This window comes from Pan troglodytes, chromosome 1, assembly GCF_028858775.2.
Source record: "Pan troglodytes isolate AG18354 chromosome 1, NHGRI_mPanTro3-v2.0_pri, whole genome shotgun sequence".
Taxonomy (NCBI): domain Eukaryota; kingdom Metazoa; phylum Chordata; class Mammalia; order Primates; family Hominidae; genus Pan; species Pan troglodytes.
The window spans coordinates 215,841,312-215,856,320 of NC_072398.2; the positions used below are offsets into that span (position 1 = coordinate 215,841,312).

The following is a 15,009-nucleotide window of genomic DNA, read 5'->3' on the forward strand; positions in this document are numbered from 1 at the left end:
CAACAGGGGCCCAGGCAACAGGGGGACAGTGATGGTGATGGGACAACTTCCCCTCCTACACCCCTGGAGGGCAGCACACCTTTGGTGCCCTGAGACTCAGGATGGTTGATGGGAGGGAGGCTGCGCCCAGTGGAGGGGTGAATGGCGCCCAGCAGGAATGGCAGGGGAGGCGCCTTGGTGGGGACTTGACTGGAAGAACACAGGGTGCATGTCTCAGCAAGTTGAGAAACTGCAGCCTGGCAGAGATAGGTCATGTGTGTGCTGCAGGGAGTGGGTCTTGCCCTTTTGGAAGGGGGTTAGGAGCCTTAGTCTTTGCAGGTATTAATGCCACTTCATTTGAGTTCACAGGCTTTTGAAATCCAGGCTCTTCTTATAAAGACTTTATTTTTTATTTATTTATATTTTTTTGAGACGGAGTCTTGCTCTGTCGCCCAGGCTGGAGTGCAGTGGCGTGATCTCGGCTCACTGCAAACTCCACCTCCCGGGTTCAAGTGATTCTCCTGCCTCAGCCTCCCAAGTAGCTGAGACTACAGGCATCTGCCACCATGCCTGGCTAATTTTTGCATTTTTAGTAGAGACGGGGTTTCACCATGTTGGCCAGGCTGGTCTCAAACTCCTGACTTCAGGTGATCCACCCGCCTCGGCCTTCCAAAGTGCTGGGATTACAGGTGTGAACCACTGCGCCCCGCCTTATACAGACTTTAGAAGGTACTGTGTTTATTATGAATTAAAGTAAAACACTGGCAGGTTGCATGTCAAACAAACAAAAAGACTGGTGATCATCAGAATGAAAATAACTACATATATATACATATATGTATATATATGTCTATATATGTCTCTATATATGTCTATGTATATATGTATATATATATGTCTATATATATGTATCTATGTCTATATATATGTATATATGTCTATATATATGTATATATGTCTATATATGTATATATATGTCTATATATATGTATATATATATAGAGAGAGTATATTCTGTGTGTGCATGCATGCGTGTGTGTCCACGTGAGTGTGTTTTTGGCTGCAACCACAAATCTTCCAACTTGAGGATAAAACCTTAGAATTCAAGCATGTTCACACGCCAAGGAAGTGGACCAGAGCAGAGCTGGGTGGTGCTGAGTCTTTTCCAAGTCATGGGCACCACTGTTTCTAGATTTTAAACAGGAGGAGGAGTCAGGAACTTTTCACAATGCGGAGGCTGAGTATCCTTGTCTTTTTGGGGTAAAAACCCTGTGACATTAGACTTCGGTCACTAGGATTTGGTGCAAGGGTCAGGCAGGTGGTTCTCCTCTTGGGGGAGCTTCTGAATCCCTCCGCTGCGTCCCATCGGCGCCTCCTTCTTTACGTGCTGCTTTCTGGATCTTTCCCATTCATACGTTTGTTTCTCTGAAAACTGTCAGTTCTTTGAGGATAGACTTCTTTGTAGACTCACTGGCTTTCAGGGTCAGGAGAGTTGAAATCATTTATTTAAGGTCACTTAGCCGACCCCTTAAATTCTCACCCTTTACAGGGCCCCGCCCCACCAAGTGGTCTCCACTGTTTGAAATCTCTGTCTGCTTAATAACACCTGTGAGTGGGCTTGCCTCTAGCTGATCCTCGGGAAAACTAGCTAATAACATTATTAGCTAGATTTCCCAAGCACTAGGCATGTACAGCCTTACTTCACAAATGTGGAAGCTAAGGCTCAGTGAGGTGGCGTGACTTGCCCAGGGTCACACAGCTGGAGTGTTGAGTTGGAATTTGCTATGTTTGAATGTTCATCCCCTCCAAATCTCAAGTTGAAACTTAACCCCCAATGTGGCAGTATTGAGAGGTGGGGCCTTTATAAAGCGATTGGGTCACGAAGGTACAATTATGGATTAATAGATTTGTGGACTACTGAGTTAGTGGATTAATGGGTTATCATGGCAGTGAGACTGTGGATTTATAAAAAGAGGCAGGGAGACCTGAGTTAGCACACTCAGCCCCTGGATGTGATGCCCTGCACCACTCCCAGACTCTGCAGAGCCCCAACAGCAAGAAGGCCCTCACCAGATGCAACCCCTCAACCTGGGACTTCTCAGTCTCCATAACTGTAAGAAATGAATCTCTTTTCTTTATAAATTACCCAGTTTTGGGTATTCTGCCATAAATAGCAGAAAACAGTCTGAGGATCTGAATGTAGGTCTACCTAAATCTTTCCACGACACTGCCCTGTCTTGCTGAAGGAATGGGGAAGTGGAAGCAGCACTGGGAAGGCAGCAGCAGGCCTGGCTCCTTGTTTGGCTTCTGACAATGTGGTCTGGGCTGAAGGAATGGGGAAATGGAAGCAGCACTGGGAAGGCAGCAGGCCCGGCTCCTTGTTTGGCTTCTGACAATGTGGCCCAGGTAGGGGCTGGTTGCCTGTTTGCCCCCACCCAGGTGGTGCCGGTGAGAATGCCTGGTGCTCACACACCCACGGGTACTCACATCAGATGTTCGTACGCCATGTCTTTGGCACTGTTCTCTGTCATGGGAGCCACCAGAGGGTCTTGCGGCCTTTCCTCCTTTTGGGCTGTATCAGAGGAACATGTGATCATTGTGAGAGGAAACTGTCCTTCCCCTTTGCTTACAAGCACACCTGTGTCTTTCACAACTTACAAACCCTGCCTCCACCTGCAGCCCTCTCCACCTTGTGAGACCTGCACGTGTGCCATGTCACAGGCTGGGGGCTCTCCCCAAGTGTGTGGCCATGCAATCTTCCCAGCTACTCTAGAAGGCAGGGGCCATCAAATCCACTTACAGACAGGGAAAGGGGCACCGGAGTGATGGAAGCTGCCGGCGACCCACTTGGCTAAGCTGGTGAGCAGTGCGGTCTCAGCCCCTGGTCCCACCGCCTGCCTGTCTCTCTTGGAAGAAGAATCTGTGTTTAGCGCCTTCCTCTCCTCACCTCCCATTTACACCTCGGTGCACCGCCTCTAGCGTCCTGTCTCACTACTCAGTCACATGTTCGCTCACTTGTTTATCCTCACGTGTTCACTCACTTGTTTATCCCTTCAACTAACATTTGTGGAGCGCACACTGCTCTAAGTACGGGGGTGACAAAGATGCAGCCACCCTTCAGGTCCCAGCTCAATCTCAAACACCCTCCCTCTGACCTGGACGTCGCCCTTCAGGTCCCAGCTCAATCTCTCTCTTTCTTTTTTTTTTTTTTTTTTGAGACAGAGTCTCGCTTTGTTGCTAGGCTGGAGTGCAATGGCGCGATCTTGGCTCACTGCAACCTCCGCCTCCCAGGTTCAAGTGATTCTCCTGTCTCAGCCTCCCGAGTAGCTGGACTACAGGCGTGCGCCACCAGGCCCGGCTAATTTTTGTATTTTTAGTAGAGACAGGGTTTCACCATGTTGGCCAGGATGGTCTCGATCTCTTGGCCTCGTGATCCGCCGGCCTCGGCCTCCGGAAGTGCTGGGATTACAGGCGTGAGCCACTGACCTGGCCCCCAGCTCAATCTCAGACACCCTGCCTCTGACCTGGACTCTGGATTGGGAAACTGAACTCCACTCTTTGTCCTTGTCATGGTGCCCTATTCATCCTGGATCACCTGTCAGGGCAATAATTTTGTTACTACGGGGACAAAATCTGGTTTGTCCATCATTGGATCCTGAGCGCCTACATGAGATTGGAACATAACAGAAGCTCCACCGAGAGAGCTGAGTGAGTGAATGAATGAGGTAAGTCCTGATGGCTTGCCAGCTTGCTGGGGACTACAGCCATGTTTCTTAAGCAGGAGTGAGTTTGCCTCTAGGGGACATTGGGCAATGTCTGGAGATATTTTTGGTTGTCCCAACTGGGGTAGGGGTGCCACTGGCAACTGATGGATGGAGGACAGGGAGGCTGCTAACACCCGATAGTGCCCAGGACAGTCCCATCCATGAAAAAATGATCCTGCTCCAAATGTCAACAGGGCTGAGGCTGGGATACCCTGGCCTGAGTCCTCTACTTCCAGAACTTTCTTCAAGAGCTTACAATAATACAGCTTACCTTGGCCATTTGGGGCAAATAAGTGCTCACAAGTCTGAGTTCTTTTTTCAGCCTCTTTAGGGTTAATTTTTTAAGGGATAAATCCTGGCTGGTAATGAGTGCATTAGTGAAGATGCAAAAGGCCGATGGCAGAGAGAAGCCTTTGAAAGGCCCCTGCATGAGATGTTTTCATGTGGAAAAGATGATTCCACTTCGCACTGCTCTCGCTGGCCCTGACAGCCCCGGTAGCCTGTGTGTTTCGCCGGCTCACTGAGTAGGCACAAAGGATGTCCCAACTCATTGCCATGACTTCTGCTGAACCTGGGCCTCGGAGGGCTTCTGACATCGTTGTGTAACAAGAACAAAAGGGGGCCTCAGAGAATGAATGAGCTTTCGAATGAGGCACGGCCTTTTTCTTAGCCATCAGCCTGGTGGGACCCAGTGGACAATCAGAACCTGCCCCGAACACTAAGATTTCCTTGGCCTCCCTTCGGACTTACCTGGGTCGTTGTCCTTCAATGTTGCAATCTCGCCTTCTATTTTTTTATGGTGCTGAGTGACTCTCTGGAGTTTCTCTTCGAGGCTCACAATTGTCTGGGCGTGCTGTTTGATTTGCTCCTTATATTCCAAGATCTCTTCTTCAAACCCGTGTCTCTGTGATTCCTGCTCATCCTGGAGGGCCTTTACCATCTTCTGCTGCAGGATTAGCCGCTCTTCCACCATGATCTGGGAAACAGAGAGTCATTCAGTGAGGTCTTGGGAGCTGTGTATGACGGCAACAATAATATGCTCCCTGGGCACACACATAGGTGCTAAACTGGGCCCCACCCCAGGGCCTTAGCACATGCAGTTCCCTCTGCCCTGTACACTTCTTCCCCAGCTCCTTGCATGGCCAACTCCTTCTTGACTCTCAGGGCTCAGCTCCAGCATCACCTCCTCTGAGAGGCCCTCCCTGACTACCTATCAGGAGCAGCCCCAGACACTTTCTGTTCCAGCGTCTGTTTCATTGTCCCTGAAGCCTTTAATTTTGTTTCTTTGTTTCTCTTCCCCGCTAGAAATGTAAACTTTTTGTTGTTGTTGTTGTTGTTGTTGTTTGTTTTGAGACAGAGTCTTGCTCTGTCACCCACATTAGAGTGCAGTGGCATTATCTTGGCTCACTGCAACCTCTGCCTCCTGGGTTCAAGCGATTCTCCTGCCTCAGCCTCCTGAGTAGCTGGAACTACAGGTGTGCGCCAACACACTCAGCTAATTTTTTTTTTTTTCTTGAGACGGAGTCTCTCTCTGTCACCCAGGCTGGAGTGCAGTGGCGCGATCTCGGCTCACTGCAAGCTCCGCCTCCCGGGTTCACACTATTCTCCTGCCTCAGCCTCCTGAGTAGCTGGGACTACAGGCGCCCGCCACCACGCCTGGCTATTTTCTTGCATTTTTAGTAGAGATAGGGTTTCACCATGTTAGCCAGGATGGTCTCGATCTCTTGACCTCATGATCCGCCCGCCTCGGCCTCCCATTAATTTTTGTATTTTTTTTTTAGTGGAGATGGGGTTTCGCCATGTTGGCCAGGCTGGTCTCAAACTCTTGACCTCAGATGATCCACCCACCTTGGCCTCCCAAAGTGCTGAGATTACAGGTGTGAGCCACTGTGCTCAGCCAGAATTTGCATTTCTTAAAAACAAAAAATTACTAATGACCCCCGAATGGCAAATCCGCTGCTTTCCCATGCCTACAACCTCCTGAGGCTCCCCTTGGCATTTCCATCCCAGCACCTCCTCCTCACTGCCCGCCTTCTGCTCCCACCTCACCCTGTCCTGCTCCCTATTCCCAGGTGACGTGCTGGGCCTCGGCCTCTGATCTCCCCATGACAGATACATTCTTTGCCCGAGACACTCACACATGCCTGCTCTTCCAAGGACCCTGCCTAAGAGGCTGCCTTCCAGATTAGGCTCTTGTCTTGCTTTCTCTCCCAAAACTATTGTGCACCCAAAGCTCGGGAGCTTTTGAACTTTGATGCCCTATCCTCGCCTTACTCCTCTTGTCTCCTCTTCTCCAAAAGAGGGTCGCTCCAAGAGAACCCCCCACCATGACCCCAGACCTCCATACTCCCATCCTTATGTCATCTCTATGCCATCAGGTCCCCAGGCGCCCTGGCCTGAAGTGTGCAGTCTCCTTCGGCACTGTCCTCTCCTTGGTGCTCACGTCCTGCCAGCAGTTATCAAGTCCTGCCATCGTAACCCTCTCCAGAGACTCCCTCCCTCCCACGCCTCCCCCAGCTCCCGCCAAGGTCAGCTCCTTATGATTCTGGTCTACACCACGTTCCACACCCAGAGCTGTTCTCTCCAACGCCACACCCTCGTGAAATTTACTTTGTGCTCTTCTGGGAGATTCACCTTCATGAATTCCTTGCCCAGAAACCTGTCGGTTGAACGTGTGGATGACAGAGGGAATGCACATCGAGCCCTAATTGTGGAGGGCCTCGAATGCCGAGCCTACACTTTAATGCATTGTCTTAAAGCCTGTGGAATCGTCACTCATCACTCAATCCTGAGGCTCTCCAGGCGTTCTGATCCTGTGAGGACTCTGCATTACAACATCTCAGAACACCCTGCAGAGAGGGCATCCTAGCTCTGTGTACGTTTCGTTCTAAACCAACGCTTCTCATTAGGGGTCCATTAAGGGACACTTGGCAATGTCTGAAGACATTTTTGGTGATCACGACTGCGGGGAGAGGGCTCCTGGCATCTGGTGGGTAGAGAACAGGGGTGGTGCTAAATATCCTAAGATGCTCAGGACAGCCCCTAACAGGAAAGAGCTATTTGGCCCAGAACATCAGCAGTGCTGAGGCTGAGAAGCCCCGGTCTAAACCACACATTCTCGTGGCACTGTAATCTTCCATTGAGAGAAAAATTCTCCCGTTCCCGGAAGGCACCGACTTACCATTTTTGTCTTGGTAGTTTCCAGTTCGGCTAATGTTTCATTTAATTTCAAGGCGAGGCTCTCTGCTTTTAGACTTTCAGTTGCCTTTGTTTTCTGAGTCTCTTCAACCATGGCCAGTGCGTCACTTAATTTATTATTTAAAACGTCCTCTTTTTGCTCTTTTAATTCTAATTCCTAGACAAAAAAACAAGTAGCAAAATAACAGAGATTCAGGAATACATATTTACCCAGCCCCCTTATCCCCCACCTTCAAGGACAGGGTAAAGTCTATTCTCTAATTATTCTGTCGATTCTTTTAAAGCACAAAGTCCATGCCTTCTCTGGAAGGTTCCAATTATTATAGAACTCGTCTTTATATTCAGCGGAGATCTGTCTCCTTGTGATTTCTGGTCTCTGAGCTCAGTTCTGTCACCTGGAGCTCATTGAGTATGTTTTATTTCTCTTTTATGAGACAGCCCTTTAAATATTTGAGGAGGGCTGTCATGTCTGTCTCTAAATCTGTTCTCCAAGATGAATGTGCTGAGTCCCTTCTCTCCTTCACTGCAACACCTGCCTCCAGGACACCCCCCTTTCCTCCAGAGCTCCAGCGGCCCTGTCCTGGGCATCTCTTATCCCTCCTCCCGGAACCCATTCTTTTTTTTTTTTTTTTTTTTTTGAGACGGAGGAGTCTCGCATTGTCACCTGGGCTGGAGTGCAACGGTGCTATCTCAGCTCACTGCAACCTCCGCCTCCCAGGTTCAAGCGATTCACCTGCTTCAGCCTCCCAAGTAGCTGGGACTACAGGCACACGCTACCACACCCAGCTAATTTTTGTATTTTTAGTAGAGACGGAGTTTCACCATGTTGGCCAGGCTGGTCTTGAACTCCTGACCTCAGGTGATCTTCCCACCTCGACCTCCCAAAGTGCTGGGATTACAGGCGTGAGTCACTGTGCCTGGCCAAAATCATTCAAACTTAAAGCGGTTGAAACCTTAAATTATTTTGAGACTCGAGAGGAATGTGGCTGTGTGGCCTGGGTCACGTAGCACGCACCTGCAACTTCTGTTCTTTTCTGTAAATGAGTGGGAAAGCCCTGGCCGCACCAGAGATGACTCCTTCAGATGATCACCCCTCATCCTGGAATAGTAAAGCAATTTTCCCAGGAATGTAGCAAGCTGTAACCAACCAAAGGGCTATAACCGCATGTGCTGACCTTGTGTGGAAGACATTGCGATCCTGTTAACTGCCTATCAAAGTGAAACTTTCACCTCCCTGCTTTGGAACACTGACTCATTCTTTTGAAGTCTGTTTTCTGGGTTGCCGTCCTCAAGCTTTGAGCTCGAATAAACTCTATACTTAGAGAATCTCATTATTTAAGGTTGACACACCGTATAGTAAATATCAAAAATAGCATCCGAAGCAGTGTGCACAGTATCACAGTGTCAATCACTAACTTGGTCATAAATCGGTAGTTATCGATATCGATGCTGAGGCTCAACACAAAGGCTGTCTGGAAGGAATCACATCAAAATGTCGATAGTGCCAACTGTGCTCAGTGGACTCTCTGTTAGTTATTATTTTCTTTGGAGTGATTTTCTGTTTTTTTTTTTTTTCAAGTTTTCTAGAACGACAGGTTTTTTTTTTATAATCAGGAAAGAAAACACTTTTTTTTGAATAAATTAAATCCCTATACCGTTTTCATTGTGTTATTCCTGCAAGCCTTGCCTGGGAGTTGCTGCATCCTCTGTGTACCTCCGCTTAACTCCGTCTGATCCTTTTTCAGGGTCTTAACCTCGCTGTTACTGTTGGGATATTCCACGGAGGACCTCATGCAGACCTGGCCTATGGAGGTGCTCACTGGGGACACTGGCAGGGATGCCACGGAGTAGCTTGTCACGTACAGCTCAGCGACGCACCCCAGGGGTCCCAAATAATTCACAACAAACTGCAATTGTTTCTTTGAAGAGCTGTGAAGCTGCCCTGCTTACGAGCAGACCATGCAGCCTGCCATCTTTGCTCCCTGGCAGCTACTCAGCAGCTTGTCCAAGGATAGGAGAACAAAGTTCACCGGTCCCATGCGTTTGAAATTCCTTTCCTCTCTCCTCTCTCCCTTTCCTATTTTGCCTATATGGATGAAATCAATCTTTGATTGCTCTTCCGAGTGTACAGATAAAATAATGTGCAAACAAGCAACTCTCTGCCTGACTGTACTTGTATTTCCTTGGATTTTCCTGGTAAATGGTGAATTCCTGGGCTGGGTCCTGTTCCTGCTTGTCTAGGGTAATGTCACCTGTCTACTTTGAGGGATGCCATAAGACCCCACTTTCTTTTTTTTTTTTTGAGAAGGAGTCTCACTCTATTGCCCAGGCTGGAGTGCAATGGCATGACCTTGACTCACTGCAGCCTCTGCCTCCCGGGTTCAAGTGATTCTCCTGCCTCAGCCTCCCAAGTAGCTGGGATTACAAGCATGCACCACCATGCCTGGCTAATTTTTGTATTTTCAGTAGAGACGGGGTTTCACCATGTTGGTCAGGCTGGGCCTGAACTCCTGAACTCAGGTGATCCACCCACCTTGGCCTCCCAAAGTGCTGGGATTACAGGCGTGAGTCACTGCGCCCCGCCAAGACTCTAACTTCTGTTGTTACTGTTCTAAGGATATTGTTGAGAAGGTTGCTTCTTGCAGAATCCTCTAAGTAATGACCCTTAGGAGAGATTCTCTCTGGTCTAGTATCAAGAATGGTCATATTTCCACGAGCAGTTGGTCCATTTTTGTCTAGTAAATTGTACAACCAGCTGGGCCTTCCCTTGCACTGTAATTGCTGGAGTAAAAATTGTGACTCATTCATTGATTTCATGATATACTTTTTTTTTTCATTAGTCTCATTCTGGATCCCTTTTATGTCCCAACTTACCTACTTTTAAAACTTTAACCTCTCCTTTTTGCCTACCCATAGTGTATTTCACGGAGGATCCATGATACATCATCTGGGGGACACGGCTGCTTGGGAAGAGACTGCCTTTCTCGGGCTCTCCCACAGCCTGCAGCATGTGCCTCCCTGCAGGGGTCCTCTGTGACCATGACAGCCCTGGGCTCACAAGTCCGGCATCACTTCACCCAACTCTCGCCTGCCTTCTCTGGACACATGCCAGTTACTCAAGGCCCCTCTTAAAGACTGGTGTCCAGGGCTGACGTGCGATCCAGATGTGCCTTCCGGACTATTCTCCCTAGAGCAGCGTTGTTTAAAGTGCATCAGTGCCACTTGGGCTGCTTATGAAACATGCAGCTTCCTGAGTCTGTCCTCCACCCAGGGGGTCAGAATTTCTTGGGGTGGGGTCCAAGAAACAGGCATTTAAAATAAATTCCCCAGAGATTCAAATGCATGCTAATGTTTGCAAACCTTTCTTTGAAGAAAATGATCCAAGGTTGATGTGAATAGAGACCTTTTTAGTCCTAGCTGGTCCTGAAAATCCTTTGAAGTCATAGTCACCTATATTTAAATTTAACCCATTATTGCCAGGCTGCATGTTTATCAACTGCTTTGACTTTGACATATTGGTCATTGTGTGTGTGTTTTGTACTGCTGGGACCCAGGAGAAGTGAATTATGCCCTATTGCTTATGAGGTACCCAAGACAGGGTCAGGTGCGAAATCCACTTCTATTCCTACTGAGTTTACAATTCTCAGTGATAACAGTAAATGCATTTTGATTATGAAGGTGATGACAATTATGATGACAAACTCTGCTGGGAAAACTGATATCAGCCTGATCAGAGATCCAGGTATCCATACCCTAACATCCCTCTTTTTTTTTTTCTTTTTTTTTTTTTGAGATGGAGTCTTGCTCTGTCACCCAGGCTGGAGTGCAATGGGGCAATCTCGGCTCCCTGCAACCTCCGCCTCCCAGGTTCAAGCGATTCTCCTGCCTCAGCCTTCTGAGTAGCTGGGATTACAGGCGCGTGCCACCATGCCCAGCTAATTTTTGCGTTTTTAGTAGAGATGGGGTTTCACCATTTTGGCCAGGCTGGTCTCGAACTCTTGACCTCAGGTGATCTGCCCACTTCAGCCTCCCAAAATGCTGGGATTACATGTGCGAGCCACCGCGCCCAGCCAACATCTCCTCTCTTAAGCCAGGCAGCTGAGCCCACACAAAGCTGAAGTGTAGTAGAGAGGGAGGGATGAAGATTTAGCATTGGGGAGTCAGACAGTCCAGGCTTCGGATCCTGTCCCTCCACTTCCCAGCCATGAGTTCGCCATGCTAACATGGGCAGCTGACACATACATGCGGAGTGCTGAGTGCTGGGTGCCTCTCCATATGTTCTGTGTGTATAACAGCAGTCATGTCTCACAACAACTCAAGGAGATTGATCTGTGTGTATTGAGTGTATTTCATAAGTGGGGAAACTAAGGCACAGAGATGGTAAGGTACTAGCCTGAAGTCCCCCAGCCAGGGATGGGGAGAGGTAGGATTTGAACCCAGAGCCTGGCTCTAGAGCACTGCCCTTCGCTGTGCTGGGCCCCTCTCGTCTCTCCCTCCCTGCGGCTCATACCTCTTTCTGCTTGGTTAAGCGATTCTCTAGGTCTTGCACCTTTTTCTTTTCCTTCTCCATGGCCTCCTTTGCTTTGCGTTTCTCGTATGCAATGTTGCTCTCTGAGATCTGGAAGTCAATGAAAGTGGTTTGAGGGCCTGTGCCCTCAAAGGGAAATGACACCGGAAAGGGAAACCAGGACGAGTCACCGTGGAAGCCACCAAGTCAGGGTTGGAGAGAAAGATCTCAAGGAACAAAGCACCCACTGGGGACAGAGGTGAGAACCATGGCATGCCCACCATGGTGAGAACCCGGGAGCCATATCTTAGTCATGTGTGTAAAGGAGAGAGTGAGTCATCATTCAAGACTTCAGGGCTGGTGTTCAGGAAGTGACATGGTGGTGAATGGTTGGGTCCTGGTGTTTGACATTGAGTTACTAAATAAACTGGCATGTGCTGGCACCGATGCTGGCTTTTGTTGGAAGTACTTGGCTCTTTGGGAGGTGGGGCAGGAGAGACAGTGCTGGGGAGGTGCCTTCTGTCCCTGCAGACCCATGCCAATGGCTCCAAAGGAGGACCCAGGCAGCCACTTCCAGTCTACAGAGGCATGGGTTTTCAGAATTCCTGTCTAGGTCAGTTTGGAGCTGAGAACACAAACGCCATAGACCTGGAGGGAACTGGAGGCCCAGACTCACCTGTACACACCCTGGGAGGTAAACAGCTAGGGAGGGTTTGAAAAACTCTATCTGCAGCTGTTGAAACTCTTGCAATTATACACCTTCCCCGCACCAACATAAAGTTCACAAGAAAAGGATTTTAAATATACGTGTATATGTACAACAAAAGACCAGAGGGGTATGTACTGAAATGTAAGTGACGGTTTTTTGGGGGGAATTGGGATTATGGCAATTTTTATTTTGTTCTTTTCATAAGTCTATATCTTCTAAATTTTCTTTAATGCACAGGTATTATTGGCAAAAAGAAAAACGAATGAAAATCGTTACAGGGCATGCAGTGATAGGAGATGGGAACATCCTAATTCAAGGGACAGTATGAGACTCGAGGTGTGTGTGGCCCTCAAGGAAAGACAATGTTCCCAATGTTCCCGGTTTTCACATCACCTGCGTGGCACCCACCCACCCTACCCGCCTCTGCACATCCAACTCCCAGGCACCCCCCTCGACCACATCTCCCAGTGCAGACCTGGCTTTTTCTCACCGTTGAGTCTTCGCTTAAGACGGTCCAATCCTTGCCCTGGAGGGCTAAGTCCTGCCTGTCCTACAAGGTCACCCACACTCTTCTGCATGCCCCGTGGTGAGGGCTCTTTCCCTTCTCTTATTATGCACTATTTGGTGCGTTACAAATGAAAATACTCACAATGACCCTGTGCACAGAATGTATTAGTGCATCCAATCTGCAAACCCCCAGAGAGCATCTATCTGATTATCCCTGTTTCACAAGAAAGGAAACGCAGGCTGTAACCGAGGCAGTATAAAGACAAGCAGTGTTCCAAGGTCACACCACCAGGAAGGAGTGGTGCAGGCTTAGACGCCAGTGCCCTTGCCTTAACCACTCGGCCTCTGGGCCCTGATTCAAACCCCGCCCACTTGGAGGCAGGAGACTTTTTAAAAAATTTTTTTTATTTTAATTTTAATTTTTTTTGAGATGGAGTCTCACTCTGACACCCAAGCTGGAGTACAGTGGCGTGCTCTCGGCTGTCTGCAACCTCCACCTCCCAGGTTCAAGTGATCCTCCTGCCTCAGCCTCCCGAGCAGCTGGGACTACAGGCGTGCATCACCAGGCCCAGCTAATTTTTGTATTTCTAGTAGAGATGGGGTTTCACCATGTTGGCCAGGCTGGTCTTGAACTCCCAACCTCAAGTGATCTGTCTGCCTTGGCCTCCCAAAGTGCTGAGATTACAGGCGTGAGCCATCGCACCCAGCAAGATGTGTTTATATGTTCATAGCCAGGCTGGCACAGAGCCCAAGAGACTGCCTGGCTGTAGCCTGAGCTTCAGGACCCCATCCCTGGCTTGTATGTATAAGGGAGGCTCTGGGGGCAGTGGTGACCATAGTTTGGATCCCACCCCTTAGCATGTCTGTGCTCCCTCTGCCTACCTGGACTCTGACCTCACTTCCCTCATGGGCTTGATATTGTCCCACTGCCAAGGGCTTCACTTAAGGCTGTGCAGCCCCCACGCTGCTGTGCCCACTCAACTGCCCACCCCACCTGGACTCTGACCTCACCAGGGCAGGTGTATCCCAAGCCATGAATATACTGACTCCTCATGTTATACCTCTAGGGCGGTTCTGCCACCACACCCACATGGCAGATGAGGGCACGGAGAGGGCAAGGGGCATGCCCAGGGTCACACAGCCTGTTAGGGCAGAGCTGAGATTTGAGCCCAGAATGAACCCTTTAGCCCACCAAGCTCTGCGGTTCCTTCCCCACCTCTCCCACCTATTTCCTTCCACTGCGCCCTGGTGCCTCCCATCTTGGGCCAGCTTTGGTTTCATTCCTCACACAGTCTCCCCCGTCTACCTCCTGGCGAGCTCAGGTCCTGACCTTCACACCTGTGCCACTTTATCCAGTGGTCCTCTCTGCCCCCCAGGCTCCTTTTCCCTTCCAGTTCTCACTGGAATGTCACTTCCTGAGCGGTCCTGCCCTCGGGCACTCTCCAGCCTGCTTCTCAGCTTTGGTCTTGTGGCCCTGGAGCCGCCCCTGCTTCCGCAGGCCGTCTGTCTCCCCTGCGCTAGGATGGAAGCTCTGGCAGCCTGGCCCTGGTCTGTCTTGCTCACTGCGGTGTCTGTGGCACCCAGAACCGGGCCTGGTCCACGGTGGGTGGATCAATGAAACTGAAATCGGTGGGTGGATAAATGAATATTTACGGGCGGATGAATGAAACCGAATCGAACCGTTCACTGAGCCATCAGCTCTGTTTCTGGAAGTTCTGTGGGGGCTGGCACGTGTGTGTCTGTGCCACCTCTGTCCCCGAAGCCCAGCTCATGGAGATGCCATGTGGGTCCCTGAGTGACCTCCTCCTGGCCCCCCAGCTCTTACTTCCAGGATGTGACCTGGGTGTCCGGGCTGACCTGAGGGCCTGCCTTTCATGCTGCTCGGGGCAGGTGTGTCTGGTGGGCCAGGTCCCTAGGTTGGTGACATTGGGGTGGGTGGATGTGGATGTCTCCAGCTCTGACCCCTCCTTTCCTCCCTGGTGTCAGTCTGTCCTGGGGTGCCCATCTTCTCGTCCATTCCAGAAGGCACTGATCCCTGGGGCTTATCTGATGTGACAACCATACGTGCTTACTATGCACCTACCTGTGCCATCTCTCTCTGTGCTCTTTGTGCTTTTACTCCTCAGCCAGTCAAGGGAGGGCCTGCTCCGGAGTCCATGACACCAGGAGGCCGGGCCAGGAGCAGTGCTTTCTCCCTTGGCCATGCCAGGTGTGGCATACATGCCGCTCTACTGTAAGGACGATGCTCACTAAGCCCCTGATCCTGGCTGAAACCCAGGATTCTCTCCTGGGAGGATCCCTCTTTCCTAGGTAGCTGAACCAGAGAGCAGAAAAATCTTCCCGAG

The 15,009-nt window shown here is 49.8% G+C and overlaps 1 protein-coding gene across 44 annotated transcripts in view; it reads right to left on the reverse strand.

Annotated features, from left to right (window-relative positions):
• The window catches only part of FHAD1 (forkhead associated phosphopeptide binding domain 1), a 164,137-nt gene that overhangs the window by 35,326 nt on the left and 113,802 nt on the right, over nucleotides 1-15,009 (reverse strand). For all 44 annotated transcript variants that reach the window (XR_010148060.1, XR_010148065.1, XR_010148058.1 and 41 more), the window contains 4 exons: nucleotides 11,452-11,559; nucleotides 6,925-7,098; nucleotides 4,494-4,719; nucleotides 2,467-2,551 (listed from right to left, as the gene is read on the reverse strand). Coding sequence is in view for 36 of the 44 variants with exons in the window: in XM_054662864.2 (XP_054518839.1) it covers nucleotides 2,467-2,551; nucleotides 4,494-4,719; nucleotides 6,925-7,098; nucleotides 11,452-11,559 (593 nt within the window). In the remaining 8 variants the exon portion in view is untranslated. The remainder of the gene's footprint in view (nucleotides 1-2,466; nucleotides 2,552-4,493; nucleotides 4,720-6,924; nucleotides 7,099-11,451; nucleotides 11,560-15,009) is intronic.